This window comes from Ursus americanus, chromosome 14 (genome assembly GCF_024610735.1).
Source record: "Ursus americanus isolate L20-20 chromosome 14, mUrsAme1.1.p, whole genome shotgun sequence".
Lineage (NCBI taxonomy): Eukaryota > Metazoa > Chordata > Mammalia > Carnivora > Ursidae > Ursus > Ursus americanus.
The window spans coordinates 8,028,776-8,045,342 of record NC_142140.1 but is presented as its reverse complement, the minus strand read 5'-3'; the positions used below and the strand labels follow the sequence as shown (position 1 = coordinate 8,045,342).

The following is a 16,567-nucleotide window of genomic DNA, read 5'->3' as shown; positions in this document are numbered from 1 at the left end:
CTTAATGTCACTGAACTATACACTTAAAAATGGTCAATTTTGGGGGCGCCTGGGTGGCTCAGTCGTTAAGCGTCTGCCTTCGGCTCAGGGCGTCATCCCGGCACTCTGGATCGAGCCCCACATCAGGCTTCTCCGCTGGGAGCCTGCTTCTTCCTCTCCCACTCCCCCTGCCTGTGTTCCCTCTCTCGCTGGCTGTCTCTCTCTCTGTGTCAAATAAATAAATCTTAAAAAAAAAAAAAGGTCAATTTTATGTATGTTTTATCATAATAAAAATAATTACTTACCAGTTTACATTTCTTTTTCCCACCAAATCTTCAAGTAAGTTTGTGCCCCAGGAACACATGATGTATTTAATTAATTAATTAGCTAAGTAATTAATTTTTAATGATGTATTTATTCAGACACTATCTCTACCTCCCTTAACAGAATGTTAGATCGGGGGGGGGGGTTCCCTCCTTCTTCCCCTCCCTCTTTTTTTTTTTTTTTTGCATATGATGTATTTTTTTTTTTTTTTTAAGATTTTATTTATTTATTTGACAGAGACAGCCAGTGAGAGAGGGAACACAAGCAGGGGGAGTGGGAGAGGAAGAAGCAGGCTCACAGCGGAGGAGCCTGACGTGGGGCTCGATCCCATAACGCTGGGATCACGCCCTGAGCCGAAGGCAGACGCTTAACGACTGCGCCACCCAGGCGCCCCAATGATGTATTTGTTTCTTAAATTCAAGTATAATATACATACAATAAAATGTACGGATCTTAAGAGTTTGATGTGTTTTTGATAAATACAGCAACACCTAGGTCAAATTCTAGATTAGAACATTTCCATCACTTCAGAAAGTTCCCTCCTGCCCCTTTCCACTCAGTTCTCTCCCTCCCAGAGGCAACCATTCTTTTGGTTTTCCACAGCATAGATGAGTTGCATCTTTTCCTGTAGAACATACCCTTTTCTGTCTGGCTTCTTTTTCTCAACATGATATTTTTGCACCTTCTTGTTCTAGAGAAGCACAGATATAAGGAGCTGGTGAAGTTCTTTCTTTTAGTTTGCAGTGTTTGGTGTGATATGCAGTTCATATACTTTGCTTTTTGACCATGGTAGCAGAAAAGGCATGGTATTTGGAGCCTCAAGTACATGCTCTTTTTTCCTTACTCTCCCTTGTTCCCTTGAGCAAGTCACTTGGCTTTTTTAGACCTGTTTTCTCATATATAAATAGATCTGTTGTGAGGATTAAATAGGATAATATCGGAAGGGCTTTGTCCGATATTTAACATAATGAGAGGCAAGTACTTCAGTGTCAATCCAGGAAGGTGAAGGAAGTGGGTGTGTGGATACATAACAGCCTCTGCTTGTTTTAACAGGTCACCTTTGGCTCTTCCGAGATGCAGGGACATACGATGGGCTTCTGGTTAACCAGACCGAGCTGTTTGTGCCGTCTCTCAATGTTGATGGACAGCCTATTTTTGCCAACATCACACTGCCAGGTACTTATGTTCCATCTTACCTTTTTTAAAAGAAGATTTTATTTATTTGTCAGAGAACGAGAACACAGACGGAGGGGGGAGTGGCAGGCAGAGGGAGAAGCAGGCTCCCTGCCGAGCAAGGAGCCCAATGTGGGACTCGATCCCAGGACTCTGGGATCATGACCCAAGCCAAAGGCAGATGCTCAACTGACTGAGCCACCCAGGTGCCCCTCCATCTTACTTTTTAAAAAGATATGGCTAGGGACTCCTGGCTGGCTCAGTCGGTAGAGCATGTGACTCTTGATCTCAGGGTCATGAGTTCAAGCCCCATGCTGGGTATAGAGATTACTTAAAAATAAATGAATAAGTAAAAGTAATAAATAAAAAGATAAGGGTGTTGTAATAAGTAGAGAATAAGCCACCTGAAGGAGCCAAACCTTTATTGGTTTTTACTGGATGCTAGCCAAGTTATCCAACCTTTCTGTGTCCTATTCTCCACCACAAATAAAATGGAACAAATTTATTTGTAGGCTCTATATTGAACGAAGATGTTGTGGTTTCTTTTCTTTTCTTTTTTTTTTTTTTATTAAAGATTCTATTCATTCATTCGACAGAGAGAGAGATAGCCAGCGAGAGAGGGAACACAAGCGGGGGGAGTGGGAGAGGAAGAAGCAGGCTCCCAGAAGAGGATCCTGATGCGGGGCTTGATCCCAGAACGCCGGGATCATGCCCTGAGCCAAAGGCAGACGCTTAACGACTGAGCCACCCAGGCGCCCCGAAGATGTTGTGGTTTCTCAGAAGCTCTTGGGCTTGTCAGAGATAGCTAAATTAAAGTATCTGTAGGGGTGCCTGGCTGGCTCAATTGGTAGAGTATAACTCTTGATCTTAGGGTCGTGAGTTCGAGCCCCACGTTGAGGGATAGAGATTACTTAAAAAATTTTAAAAAGAAATAAGTAAAATACCTGATCATAGAATTATGAATGCATTTTGTTTACCTGGACTTAGAACAGAATTATGTCCTGAAGTCTTAGGAGAAGAATAAGGTATAGAGAATGAGATACATGGCTTCTAGTGTTGTATCTTTTAATGTTATTTAACCCACTCAAGGTCACAGTGGGTTAAAAAAAAATCACCAACTTGAACATTAACATCATAGTTTACCATTTGTTTAAAACTCAGTTGATTTTATTAGGATGAACCCAAAGAAACTGAAGTTCTTGTGGGTTAAAAAAACCCAAATACAAGGGTGCCTGGCTGGCTTAGTCAGTAGAGCATGCAGCTATTGATCTCGGGGTTGTGAGTTTGAGCCCCAAGTTGGGTATAGAGATAACTTAAATATAAAATCTTAAAATCCAGCCAACAGAACAAACAAACCCAAATACCTGTAGCTTCATAAGTTCAAACTGATACGTATATGTGGATCCTGTTTTAAGGAAGTAAGTGTACAAAAATTGATAAGTTGGTAAGTTAAATTGATAAATGCAGATTTTGCCTTATAGGATACCCTTAAAGAGTAAGTTCCCCAGTGAGTTTAAAATAGAACTGGAGTGCCTCAAAATCCAGTTCCAAACTGTTTTGGTTATCTATTGCTGTGTGCCAGCTACCCCCAAACTAACAACTTCCTTTTTATTCATAATTCTGCAGTCTGGGCTGAGCTCAGGTGGGTGGTTATTCTGCTCATTGGTGCTTGTTGGCGTGGCTGACTGCAGGCAGTTGGCTGGCGGCTGGGCCTCTTTCCTGTGCATTCTCAGGGCTTGTTCCTCTTTGTGTCATCTCTCATGCAGGGTAGCTCAGGGCTCCTGAGAATGTAAAAGTGGAAGTTGCCAGGGCTTCTTGAAGGTTAGTTTCAGAATTGGCATGGTGTCTGTTATGTCACTGACTTGCATTTGGTTAAAGAACATCACAAGCCCAGCCCACTTGTAAGGGGAACTGTTAGGGCCATCACATTACACTCTGCCAGACACAGGTACTCAGTTTTTTTGCGCAAAGTGAGATCTGTCTATAGTAAATGGAATTGCTGTGGTTGGCAAAGGCTCTTGCTCATCCCTTGTCCCAAGGCTGGAGTCGGCTGCTGAGGATTCGGTTTTCTGCATTTACAGTGTATACTCTGAAAGAGCGGTGCCTCCAGGTTGTCCGAAGCCTAGTGAAGCCTGAGAATTACAGGAGACTGGACATCGTGAGATCACTCTATGAAGATCTGGAAGACCACCCGAATGTAAGGAAAGACCTGGAGCGGCTGACACAGGAGCATATTGAAAATCAACGGCTGGAAGGGGAGACTGAGGATTTTAACTGAAATTTGCACTCCTGAGTCTCAGCCTTTGATGGTACTGACTAGTCTTGATCTACATTTAGGACTGGTCACTTATTCTCGGATTCAAGGTGTCTCATTTTCAGAGTAAAAAATCCTCCATTGCTTAAAGGAAAGTTAACTGACTTCACTAGGCATTGTGATGTTTAGGGGCAGATATCAAAAATGTAATTTAATGCCTGCCCCTTCTAGAAGTATTCATCAAGTAGTTGCATTTTTGCCTTCTAGTAAGTCAGGAAAGTTTCTATGTAAGGACTTTTGTGTAAGTAATTCAATAAGAATTGCAGCATATTCTTTAATTGTGAGAAAGCAGTGGCATCTGCTTTTAATTGCTGTGTTGTGGTTGGTGATGTGTCTGCCTCCCGCTTTGAGAAGACAGAGATGTCCTTGAGGCAGGGACAAGTCTGTCTCCTCTTTGAGACCCCAGTGCCTCACACATTATGAGCCTTTAGTCAGTGTTTGTTGAATGAACAAACCAATGGATACTTTGGTAGAAAGTGTTTGGAGGTTTTGCCCTTTTTTGGGGGGTGGGGAGGTGGGGACCTTACAGCGTATACAGTAAACAAATATTTTAAAGGGAATCACTTTTATAGAAAGCACTTTTTATGACTTTCTAAATTTTGTGCTTTTCTCTGTCTGCTGTTGTTGTAGTTCTGTTTTATTTGTTTCTAAACCGGGATTAGCTTTCTACAGTTATTGTGATGATCGCTTTTTTGAAACTTGATGTCTGCACAGAAGATAGGAGAACTTGTTTAGTTCTAGTATTAAGGAGCTACTACTGTACTGTAAATAGGTTTTTGCTAAGTGTGGGTATTTCTGTCACTTTTTTGAAAATCCACTACATTTCTGTTTGGCTTAGCATTTTTTTTTTTTTTTTTTGTAATGCTGCCGGTGTTTTAACCAGGGGCCAGTGGTGTTGGGGCAGTGGGGACCACTAAGGGGAGCCACTTGCAGGCTCATCTGGACTTGCAAGGCTGCCTGGTTCAGCATTTTTCATCAGGCAGGATCTGGTGACACTTTGCACCTGGCTGGAGGAGAGACAGAAGCCCTCCACCTCTTGGAAGTTACTCATAATATACATGGATTCAGGGAGTAGCCCAAAATGTTTTATAGTTTTATAAATGTACAAATGCTTTCTTATAGGCTGGACTTAAATTGATTAACTCAAATTCAATACCTCTATCAGGTTTTCTTTTTTGGTAACTAATAGTTAAAAAAAAAAAAATCCCCCAGTAGAGAAAATTTTGGTAAAGACAGTAAAGTAAAAGAAAAAAAAGATCACTGTAGATACACTACTTGAATACAGCCCCAAAACATTTTGAACCTTTGACATTTTTAGGGCATCTTGTGGTTGGTTTGGTTTTACATAGTTGAGATCATACTGAATATACAGTTTTATATTCTGCCTTTTTAGTTATAACTTTATAACTTAAATATTTTCCCATGGCATTATAAGCTCTTTGTAGACATTAGTGTAGTCTTCCTTTTATAAGCAATGGATATTTCTTGGTATCTGTAGTTCCTATACTAACCTTTGAGCACAATTCCTGTGCTCTGAAATCAGCGTGGAGTAATGTCTTACAGTGCCCCACAGTTTCCCCTAGACTTTGTTTCACCTCACCTTAATCCCCTCTTTCAACTTCAGTTAATAAATTTGCCTTTGTTTTTTGAGCATGCTGTAGTACTCATTCAGTGATACACGTCTCAGTGTTTGATGTGTTATTGAGCTGCTGGGTGGGAAGGAAGAAATGCTGGGGAGCAGGCAATGGTATGTGTTCGAGGGTGGGACGGGATGGGGGATGTCAGGAAGTCTTCTGTTGTTGGATTCGTTCATCGTTGGTTTAAATTTTTTTTAACTTGTCTTTGTGTCCAAATAAGATTCATGTTCATCCTGTGAAAACATGCAGTTTGAGTACTGTGTTTTTTTGTGTTGTCCAAGGAGGATTGAAAACCTGTAGCATGAATAATATATGTTTTTCGTTTGAAATCCTATGACCGTATTAAATGTATTGCTCTTAAGAGACTGATGGTTCCTATTTTGAGTTTAAAAAAAAAAAAAAGCTGTTCTTGAATACATTAAATGGTGCTGAGCAAAGGAAATAGGTCGGGTGTGTCTAGGTGTGGCTCTGTTGTGAGAGACCTGTGCTTTTGTAAAGGCTTAAATGGGGAGAGGCATTGCAGACACAAGCAACTGTCTTCATGCTCAGGCCCTTTTTTTTCCCACCCTAGTTTCTTTTATTTTTTATTTTTTTTATTTCCTTAAGTAATCTCTACACCCAACGTGGGGCTCGAACTCACGACCCCGAGATCAAGAGTTGTGTGCTCTACTGACTGAGCCAGCCGGGCACCCCACCCTGGTTTGGTTTTATGTATGTATGTGTGTATGTATGTATGTATTTAATTTTTAATTTTTTCCTTTTTCATCCTGTTTTTTTTTAAAGATTTTAATTAATTATTTATTTGTTTAGAACACAAGTTGGGGGAGTGGGAGAGGAAGAGAGAGTATCTCAAGCAGACTCTGTGCTGAGCGTGGAGCCCAATGCAGGGCTCATCTCATGACCCTGAGATATGACCTGAGCTGAAACCAAGAGTGGGACACTTAACCGACTGAGCCACACAGGTGCTCCTCTTCACCCTGTAAAACAAAAAATTGTTTCTTTTAGCTTTATTTTTCATGTAAAAATGAAATATCACTGTGAAAAAAATTAAGCACTACAGAAAAGCATTAAGAAGAAAAGTACTCACATTGGGGAAAAGGTGTTTTTTTCCACATAAACAGAAACTTTGACACCTCACTGAAGAAAATATACAGTTGGCAAGTAAGCATATGAAAAGATGTGCCACATCATATATCACCAGGGAAATGCACATTAAAACAACAAAGAGAGGGGCGCCTGGGTGGCTCAGTCAGTTAAGCGTCTGATTCTTGATCTCAGCTCAGGCCTTGATCTCAGGGTCGTGAGTTCAAGCCCCTGCGTTGGGCTCTACACTGGGCATGGAGTCTACTTAACAACAACGAGATACCAATACACACCTATTAGAGTGGCCAAAATCTGGAGGTCGGCCAACAAATGCTGGCAAGGATGCCGAGCAACAGGAAGTCTCACTGCTGGTGGGAATGCAAAATGGTACAGCCGCTTTGGAAGACAGGTTGGCAGTTTCTTACAAAGGTAAACATTCTCATATATTTCAGGAATCATGCTCCTTGGTATTTATCAAAGGAGTTAAAAACTTGGATATTTATAGCAGCTTCATTCATAATTGCCAAAACTTAGAAGAAATTAAGGTGTAAGTAGGTGAATGGGTAAATAAACTGGTTCCAGACCACAGAATATTCAGCACTAAAAAAGAAATGAGCTGTCAACCATGAAAAGACATGGAGGAAACTTTAATGCATATTACTAAGTGAAAGAAGCCAATCTACAAAGGTCTACACAGTATGATTTCAGCTGTGTGACATTCTGGAAAAGGCCAAACTATGGAGTAAAAAGATAATGGTTGCCAGGGTATGGAGGGGAGGGTGGGATGAATAGGCAGAGCATGGGATTTTTTTAGGGCAGTGAAACTCTTCTGTATGACACTATAATGGTAGATATGTGAGTTTTTACAATATAGACTATACAACACCGAGAATGAACCCTAAAGTAAACTATGGACTTGGGGTGATAACGATGTGTCAGTGAAGGTTCATCAGTTGTAACAAATGAACCACTTTAGGGGGGGATGTTGATCATGGGGGAAGCTTTGCATGTGTGGGGGCAAGAGGCATATGGGAAATTCCTGTACCTTCCTCTCAATTATGCTGTGATCTTAAAGTCTATTAAAAAAAAAACCCCAAAAAACAAAGAAGGTATCAGCGCTTTATCAGCGCTTATACTGAGGTGATAAAAGGACAGGCACAGAAACCAGCACACTAAGGTCATGAAATAGAATAGCAGTGTTTGCACTCTGTGTGAGCACCAGTGTGAACTTTCAGATACTTTCACACAGGTGTCTGTATCCCATTCTTAGCACCTCACTCCTCTGTGCCAGTCACTGGGCTGCCTGATACCCCTTCAGTATTTCCCTTTTTTGTTGGCACATCTGAACTCCCTGCCCCAACAAAACATTTCTCTGGAGCCTGCCCTCACCACACATATACAGTCACCCATTGGCAGGTGGGATCTGTGGGATCTGACACTATTTCCAGGTAGCCAGTGTTAGAGTTAAGTTGTAGGACACCCTGCTGGTGTTGGAGAGAATTGCTTGTTGTGGAGAGTTGCTCCCCCCCCAACATTTGGTGACCAGAAGTGTCAAAAGTTAAGTGTTCTGTGTAAAAGGAAAGGAAAAACATACAGGAGAAGGTAGAACTGGGTTTTTCCCCCTACACAGGAGGAGGAGAGACTAGGACTGGGTTTTTTCTTAATTCACCCTGCGAAAATTAGTAAAAGGAAAACTCACTAATGGAGTCAGGCAGCCAGCAGGGGGAGCTCTTGCGCCCTACCACTCCTTATCAGTTGTAGACCCCAACAGGAAGAGAGGGACATTGCAGGTGGACACTACTATCCCAGTAGGAGGAAAAAAGGGTTTTCCTCTTCTCCCAGCAACAGCCTAGCCAATGAGACAACTCAGCCAATGAAAAGCCACTATACTTTGAACTGCCAGTTTGCTCTAACGGACTTTGTTTATAACAGCGCTTCCAACTCCCCTCTTTCCTCTGTAAAAGAGCCTTCCTGTTCTGTGACTTGCCTATGCTTTTGTAGTAGCTTGTGTGTCCTGAATCGCAATTCTCTGTTATTCCCGAATAAACCCATTTTTACTGGTAAAATAACTGACAGTTTTATTTTTAAGGTTAACAACTCTTTTTTTTTTTTGGACGATGATCATGTACTATCAGAAAAACCAGTGAAGGTATTTTTATTAGGAAGAAAAAAATATGTGCACAGTACACAGAGAAGCTTTATTGTTAATCCCCTATGAGTCTTCTTTCTCATCCCAACTTCCTGATAAAACACTAGTTCTCAACTCCGCACATGATTATAATTACCTGTGAAGTTTTTATTTTATTTTTTAAAGATTTATTTATTTAAGAGAGAGTTCGAGAGCGAGCGTGCACACGAGTGGGGGGGAAGGGCAAAGGGAGAGGGAGAGGCGTTGCAGACTCCCTGCTGAGCACGAAGCCACACCTGGGCCTTGATTCCCCAACCCTGAGATCATGACCCGAGCAGAAATCAAGAGCCAGATGCTCAACTGACTGAGCCACCTAGGCGCTTTTTAAAATGCCAGTGCCTTGTTATTATGAACACTGAATGTTAAAGGGCATCTGGGTGGCTCAGTCGTTTAAGCATCTGACTCTTGATTTCGGCTCAGGTCATGACCTCAGCGTTGTGAGATCAAGCCCCACGTTGGGCTCTGCACTGGGCTGGGCTCTGCACTGGGCGTGGAACCTGCTTAAGATTCTCTCTCCCACTCCTGCCCCTCCCCCTCAATTCTTTAAATAAATAAGTAAATAAGTAAGTAAATAAATAAATAAAAACTAAAAAAAGAGAATCTGAAAAAAATGCCAGTGCCTGAGCGCCCCTCCCCCCAGCCCTACCCACAATTGAGTCTGGATCTGTGGAGGTCAGGCTGGGCATGTGTAATTCTAATTGCAGCTAGAGTGCGGTCTGCTGACTGTAATTTCAAGGTAATTAAATGTGAATAGGTAATAATGACATAACAGTATAACTAATTATATTCAGCCTCGATTATTGTTTCTAGCTGATTATGGTAAGGAGGGTGTTGACCATGGAAAGCAGCTAATTAGGGGAAAAAATGAACTGCAGGATCAAAGGATATTTCTCTTTGTGGTGAGGCAGTATAATCGAGTAGAAAGAGCGCTTCCTTTGAAGTCAGATTTGGGTTGAATCCTGTCATTTGGCCAATTTGGACTTATGCCTCACTTTTCTCATCTGTAGAATGGGAACAATAAACCTACCTTGTAGGGTTGTTGTGAGGATCCCAGATAATGTATGCTAAATGCTTCATACTTGGTAGGTGAGTGGCAGCTCTGTTAATTAGTAATAACAACAATCTCACTTTGAAGAATTTATTCTAAAGAATGGGGACCAAGATGTGCCCCTAAAGATGACCTGCTCAGCCCTGAACTACTCAGGTGTCTCCAGAGGAGAAAATCCTAGGACTCAGATTCTAAGCCCTGAGGATGGGGTGAGAAGGAAACTTGCCCAGAGCCCAAGGAGAGAACAGAGAGAGAAGTTGTTGGGACTTGTCTGTCCTGGACTGGCCAAGGCTGAACGCAAATCTCCTGTGGTGTCAAATCCCCATCAAGGGGAAGAGGCCCCATGGCACTAAGGGAATAATACTACAAAGACAGATGCTCTGTGCTTGCGGAAGAGAGGGAGAAGCAGGCAGAAGACTCTATAAGTAGAAAAAATGAAAGAAGAGGATGTTTGTCCTGGCATGTAGGTGCTTTTCCCTTCAATTCCACCTTTAACCACTGCTGAAACGGGGGACTTCCTCTGAAAAGCAGTCACACAACACTGAAATAGGCCCCACTTCCAACATCAAGGGGGTGGACTCTTGTACATGCAACCCTTTACTGGGCTAAGTACTTTACAGTTTATCCCAAGCATTCGGAGGTCCATGTCAGCCTCACACCAATCCTTCAAAGCGGCTAGGGCAGGATATCCAGTTTACAAAAGAGAAAACTGCAAATTTGCTCCAGGATGAAGAGCCGGACAGTGACTGAACTAGGGCTTTTATCCCGATAATATTCTAAGGCGGTGGGTGACTTTTTCTTTTCTTTTCCTTTCTTTTAAAAATGAGTTTGATGTCCTTTGATCCTTTGTCCTTTAGGGGGTTGGGGGAGCACTCTTCCCGGAGCTTTTTTTCAATATGGCAGCTACCATTCTTTAAGCCTATTCTCTGTACAAGAAAGACCCTGTAGTAGGCATTGTATATAGGCTGTATAAATTGGTTTAATCCACTTCCCTAGTTCACGACTCTAGGCAGTAGAAATAATTAGTGCCATTTTACAGATGCAGAAAGCAAGGTTTGAGAAGTGAAATGGGTTGTCCTGGGTCACAAAGCCTGTTGGTGGCAGAATCAGGACTTGCCCCCAGGACTTCCCACTTTAATTTCAGTTTCCTTCTTCTGCAGCCATACTCCTTAGGTGATGTTTATGGCCACAAAGTGGAACTCTAGTTTATCTACCCTCAGTGATGTTGCCTAATCTCTTGGAACCCCTCTATTAATGTATAAAAAAAGGGACAATACTATCTATAGCATAGGCTTATGAGAATTACAGAAAATAATTTATGCAAGGCACATTGTAGGTGTAGATAATGGTAGTTGTTATAATTAAGAGGCAGTTCGTAGCCAGTGGTCAGACTGTTTGGGTTCAAATCCCAGCTCTGTCACTTGTACCTGTATGATGTTAGGCAAGTTACTCAACCTCTCTGTGCTTTGATTTCCTCATCTGTAGAATGGGCACACCTACCTAACAGGGTCGTTGAGAGAAGTAGGTAAAATAACCCAGGTGAAGTCTGCACATTGTAAATGATCAATAAATACTTGCCATTATTAGTGTAAGTTCTCCCCTATCCTATTTAATAATTCAGTTTGCCCTGAAGTCCCTCCTATTCTGCCTTCCCCCATTAAGATTTATTACCTTCTAAGATAATAATGCAATGAGCCGCCCCCATTCTCTGTCATCACACTCTGCATTTTTAGAAAAGATTTATTTATTTTAGAGAGAGCGTGTGCATGACAGTGGGAGGGATAGAGGGAGGGGGAGAGAGAGAATCTCAAGCCGACTCCACACTGAGCGGGAGCTGGAATTGGGGCTCCATCTCATGACACCGAGATCCCTACCGCAGTCGAAAACAAGAGTCGGAAGCTTCACCAATTATACCACCCAGGCACCCCCATCACACTGCTTTTATTCTGGAATGTTACCTATCATCTTCTATAGTGCTAAGTTATTTACTGCTTATTGTCTGTCTCCCTGCAGGTCATGGATTTTGTCCTTTTTTCCTCAGAGGTATTTGGAGCACCTACAACAGTGCCTGGCGCGTAGTAGCTGCTGAGTAAATGTTAGCGGTTATTATGATAAAGTCTATCTTGACTTCTCTATTTAAGAGTCCTCCCGCTGCTCGCTCTGAATTGCTAATTCCCCTTAACCACCTTTCCTTTTTCTTTTGTGCAGTAACACTTACTACCTTTTAACCCACCACCTAACTTATTTATTAAGTACTTTTATTACTTACAGTTTTCTCCCTCCACCATCTAGACTGTAAGTCCCATGAAAGTAAGGAGGTTTGTAGGTTTTTTCCACTCACTTATCTCCAACACCTTGAACACCTTGCCTGGCATATAGTAGGTGATTAACAGAGTATTTGTTGAATGAATTATATGTGGCGGAGCGCCAAAAGCACTGGGCGTGGAGTCAGAAGACCTCCTGGGACTGCCACTGAACTCTTTCGTGTGTCCTTAAACGCGTTCCCTCCCCACTCCGGGCCACAGTTTTCCCTTCCAGCTCAGACCCTGCAATTCCGCAGCGGCTTGCTCCAGCCCGCCGGCGGTGTCGCGCCACGCGTGGCCGCTGGGGGGCGGTGGTGCCCAGCGCCCAGCCCCGCCCATTTCCCCGCGAGGCGGTGGCCGGGTGGGACCCGCCCGCTCCCGGAGTAGAGGAGCCGGGTCCCCGGCGCCGCTGCCCCAGTTGTCCGCGCGCCTGCCCGCCGGCCGCCGGAGGCCAGCCATGTCCTGCTACATCTACCAGCTGCCCGCCTGGGTGCTGGACGACCTGTGTCGCAACATGGACACGCTCAGCGAGTGGGACTGGATGCAGTTCGGTGAGTGGGGCCCCCACCGCCACTAAGCCTCCTGCCCACTTCTGTTTAAGTGGGTCCTGAACCGAGGGGCTCTTTGTGCTGCCGTTTCGGACCGGGGTCTCGCCGTGTGTCCTCGGGCCGGCCACCGCCCCCCCATCTGCGCCCCCGCCCCGGCTCCACTGGCATCGTCTGGAAGGTGTTAAGTGACCTTTGAAGATTTCTGTTGTTAATATGAGTCTGTCCCTAGGTAGTGAGCGGTTCGACTTTGCTGTTTACGGTAAGGCTTATCATAATAAGCTATCGGCAACTGCTGTGCGTTTACTGGGCGCCCGGCCTGATGGAGGCACTTGACACGGATTATCTCCCCGAGTTCCCACGAGGGCCTGTGAAGTGCGCACTTTTCTTACCCCAGTGTACAGACGAGGAAACGGATTGAGAGAGGTCGGTCGAGTAACTTGCCTGCGGGCGTGGCGTTGCTAAATGGCAGAGTGGGATGTGAACCATGGTGTGTGACTCCACCAGGACGTCGTTAACTCCTTGGTGTGTTTTGTTTGTTTGCGCCTGATGATCTGCTGAGAGGGCCTGGCATCTGGGGCGGCCGCCGCGCGTGTGGTCCTTGGGTTCCCAAGCAGAGGTCTGCGTTCCAGGCTCCACCTCCTCCCAGCTGGTGACTTTGGACGAGTTGCTTAACCTCTCTGAGCCTCCGCTTAATCTGTGAACTGGAGGTTCTTGTGAGTAATGACAATTGTATAAGAGGCACCTGACACTTAAGTGTCAGATTCTAGTGAGTAATAAGGAAATGTTAACAATTATTGTTTTTATGTTCGAGGTCAGTGTAACTGGTGCCACTTTATTTAAAAAAATAATCTTGATATTTTCTTGAGAATTTAGATGATATGCATATGTATGTACTCCTGTATATACAGAAGCTTATGATATATATGTATATTATATGATATATACATATAGTTGAGAAGAATAATAAACTGAACATGTATGGGTTATCTATCCAGTTTGAGCAAATAATATACATTTTAACCTAGTGGTTCTCAAGCAGGGGCGATTTTGCCCCTGAGGGAGCAAATGTCTGGAGACATTTTTGGTTGTCACAACTAGGAGCATGCAATGAGTAAAAGCTAGAGATGTTGATAAATGCCCTACAATGCACAGGACAGCCCCCTCCACATAGAATTATCTGACCCAAAGTGTCAACAGTGCTCAGATTCAGAAATCCTGTTTTAACCCAGTAACAAAAATAATACACGCTTATTGCAAAATGCTGTGGCAAACGAAGATTAGCTCAAATTCCACCACTCAGGGATAACCATTCTTATTTGGATGCCAATAATAATAATTAATAATAATAATAATATTAATAAACAGCAACAATAGCAGCTTACATTTACTGGCTCTTTATTATGTGCCAGCAGAGTGCTATGTGGTTTGTATCTTCAAGTATATAATAATAACCATTTATGTGCATACATTTTTCAAAAATCATGTATTTTGTACCGTCTAATAGCTTACTTTTTTCACTTAAAATATTCACAATTTTTTCTTCTTGCCAAGCAGTGGCAACATGGATTTAGGTTTTTATTTTTAGCGTGTATTTTTGTTAATGACTTTGAACGGAAAGAAGCAACACATGCATTTACGAATGTAAATTACAGACCAGGGGTAGAGAGGAAGGTAAATGTCTTTCCTCTTCCTGGTTTTCAGCCTCCCTGGTCCACTCCCTGGAGGCAGTCACTGGTAACATGTCAGGGCATCTCTGAGAATGTCTATTACCACCTGGTTTTCTAGACTGCTCTGTGTTCTTTGCTCCGATGACCTGTGATTTATCTACTTTGAATGTTTCCTGGGTAGTGGACAAATTTTGTATAAGAGACTCCCTCTAGTTTTTTTTTCTTTTCTTTTTCCATGTTGGCCTTGACTGTAAACAATCAGAGCAACTTCTATTCCTAAGATATTTAGAAGGCATACCTGTGACTTTTAAGAGCAGCTTTATTGAGATATAATCTGCATACTATACAATTCACCCATTTAAAATGTACAATTCGATGGCGTTTAGTATACGTAGAGTCATATATCCATCTCCATAGTTAATCTTGGAACACTTTAATTACCCCAGAAAGAAACCCTGTACCCCTTCATTGTCACCCCCAACATTCCCACACATACCTCCCATTTTCCTCAGCTTTAGGCATTGCCTCTTCTGGACGTTTCCTAAAAATGGAATCCTACCATATGCAGTCCTTTGTGATGGGCCTCTTTCCTGTGGCAGTAGTTTTCAGGTGTCGTCCATGTTGTACCATGTATCGGTGCTTAATTTCTTTTTATTACTGAATAATACCGCACTGTATGGGTGGACCACATTTTATGTATGCATTCATCAGTTGATGAACATTTGGGTTCTTTCCACTTTTTGGCTGTGATGATTAATGCTCCTGTGCACATTTGTGTCTAAGTTTTTATGTAGATCAGGTTTTCATTTCCCTTGGGTAGACACCTAGGAGTGGAATTACTGAGTCATGTGCTAACTCTATATTTAACATTTTGAGGAAGTGCCAGACCGTTCTTCGTATTGGCCGTACTTCTTTACCTTCCCTCCAGCAGTGTGTGAGGGTTCCAATTTCTCTTTATCCTCCCCGACACTTGTTACTGTCTTTTCAATTCTAGCCATCTGAGCAGGTGTGAAGTGGTATCTCACTGTGATTTTGATTTGCATTTCCCTAATGACTAATGATGTTGGGTATCTTTTTATGTGCTTATGGGCCCTCTGTACATCCGCTTTGGGGAATACCTCTGACTTTTTAAGCCCTGGAGACACCAGAATTGCTCAAACTCTTCAAAGACTTCCAATTGTCATTTGGGATATAATCCAAACTCCACCAGGCCTTCCCAGTCTGTCACAATCTGGCCTCACTGGCTTCTGATCTCTTGTCCTTCCACACCCACTCTCGCTCATCCTGCTCCAGCCACACTGGCCTCCTTGGTGCAGGGTCAGGGCCTTTGCACTTGCTACTCTCTCTGCCTGGAACATTCTCCCAATGGTCACTGTGGCTGGCTTTCGAGTCGGCATTAGATTCGTCTTGCTGCTGTAACAAATTACCACAAACTTCATGGCTTAAACACAGGACACACTTACCGTGTTACAGTTCTGGAGGTCGCAAGTCCTAAAACCAAGTGTCAGCAGGGTTGCATTCCTTCTGGATGCTCCAGGGGAGAATCCATTTTCTTGCCTAAATTGTTCAGCTTCTAGAGGCTGCCTGCATCCCTTGGCTCACAGCCCCTCCCTCTGCCTTCAAAGCCAACTGCATAGCATCTTTAAATCTCTCTCTGACCTCTGCTTCTGTTATTGTATCTTTGAATCTGACACTGCTGCTTCCCTCTTATAAGAACTCTCGTGATGACATAGGCCCACTTAGATAATTCAAGCTAATCATATCTCAGGACCCTTAATGTAAGCCCATCTGTAAGGTTCCTTTTGTCAGGTAAGGTCTCATAATCATAGGTTTTGGGATTTGGGATACTGACATCTTTGGAGGTCTTCAGGTCTCAGTTCATACTTTTTTTTTTTTTTTTAAAGATTTTATTTATTTACTTGACACAGAGAGAGAGACAGCCAGCGAGAGAGAGAACACAAGCAGGGGGAGTGGGAGAGGAAGAAGCAGGCTCATAGCAGAGGAGCCTGATGTGGGGCTCGATCCCATAACGCCAGGATCACGCCCTGAGCCGAAGGCAGACGCTCAACGACTGAGCCACCCAGGCGCCCCTCAGTTCATACTTCTTATTCCAGAGGCCTCCCCTGCCCCACTGTTACTGTCTGTACCACCACTGTTTTATTTCCACTGTTCCTCTTAACAAACTTTGATATTACCTTGTTCCTTATTTATTTTATGTCTCTGTCTCCCTGGAGAACGTAAGCATGGTGAGGCCAGGGACCTCACCCATCTAGTTCACACCTGTATTCCCAGAGCCTAGCACA

At 43.2% G+C, this 16,567-nt stretch overlaps 1 protein-coding gene across 3 annotated transcripts in view; it reads left to right on the top strand.

The window, feature by feature from the left end:
* The window catches only part of LOC123799205 (von Hippel-Lindau disease tumor suppressor), a 73,211-nt gene that overhangs the window by 2,431 nt on the left and 54,213 nt on the right, over positions 1 to 16,567 (top strand). Inside the window, exons 2-3 of one of the 3 annotated variants that reach the window (XM_045808231.2) lie at positions 1,357 to 1,479; positions 3,558 to 5,793. In XM_045808231.2, coding sequence (XP_045664187.1) covers positions 1,357 to 1,479; positions 3,558 to 3,754 — 320 coding nt within the window. In that variant the 3' untranslated portion in view covers positions 3,755 to 5,793. Of the gene's footprint in view, positions 1 to 1,356; positions 1,480 to 3,557; positions 5,794 to 12,419; positions 12,601 to 16,567 lie in introns of those variants that run through there. The other 2 variants (XM_087866791.1, XM_045808232.2) reach the window with 2 other exon arrangements.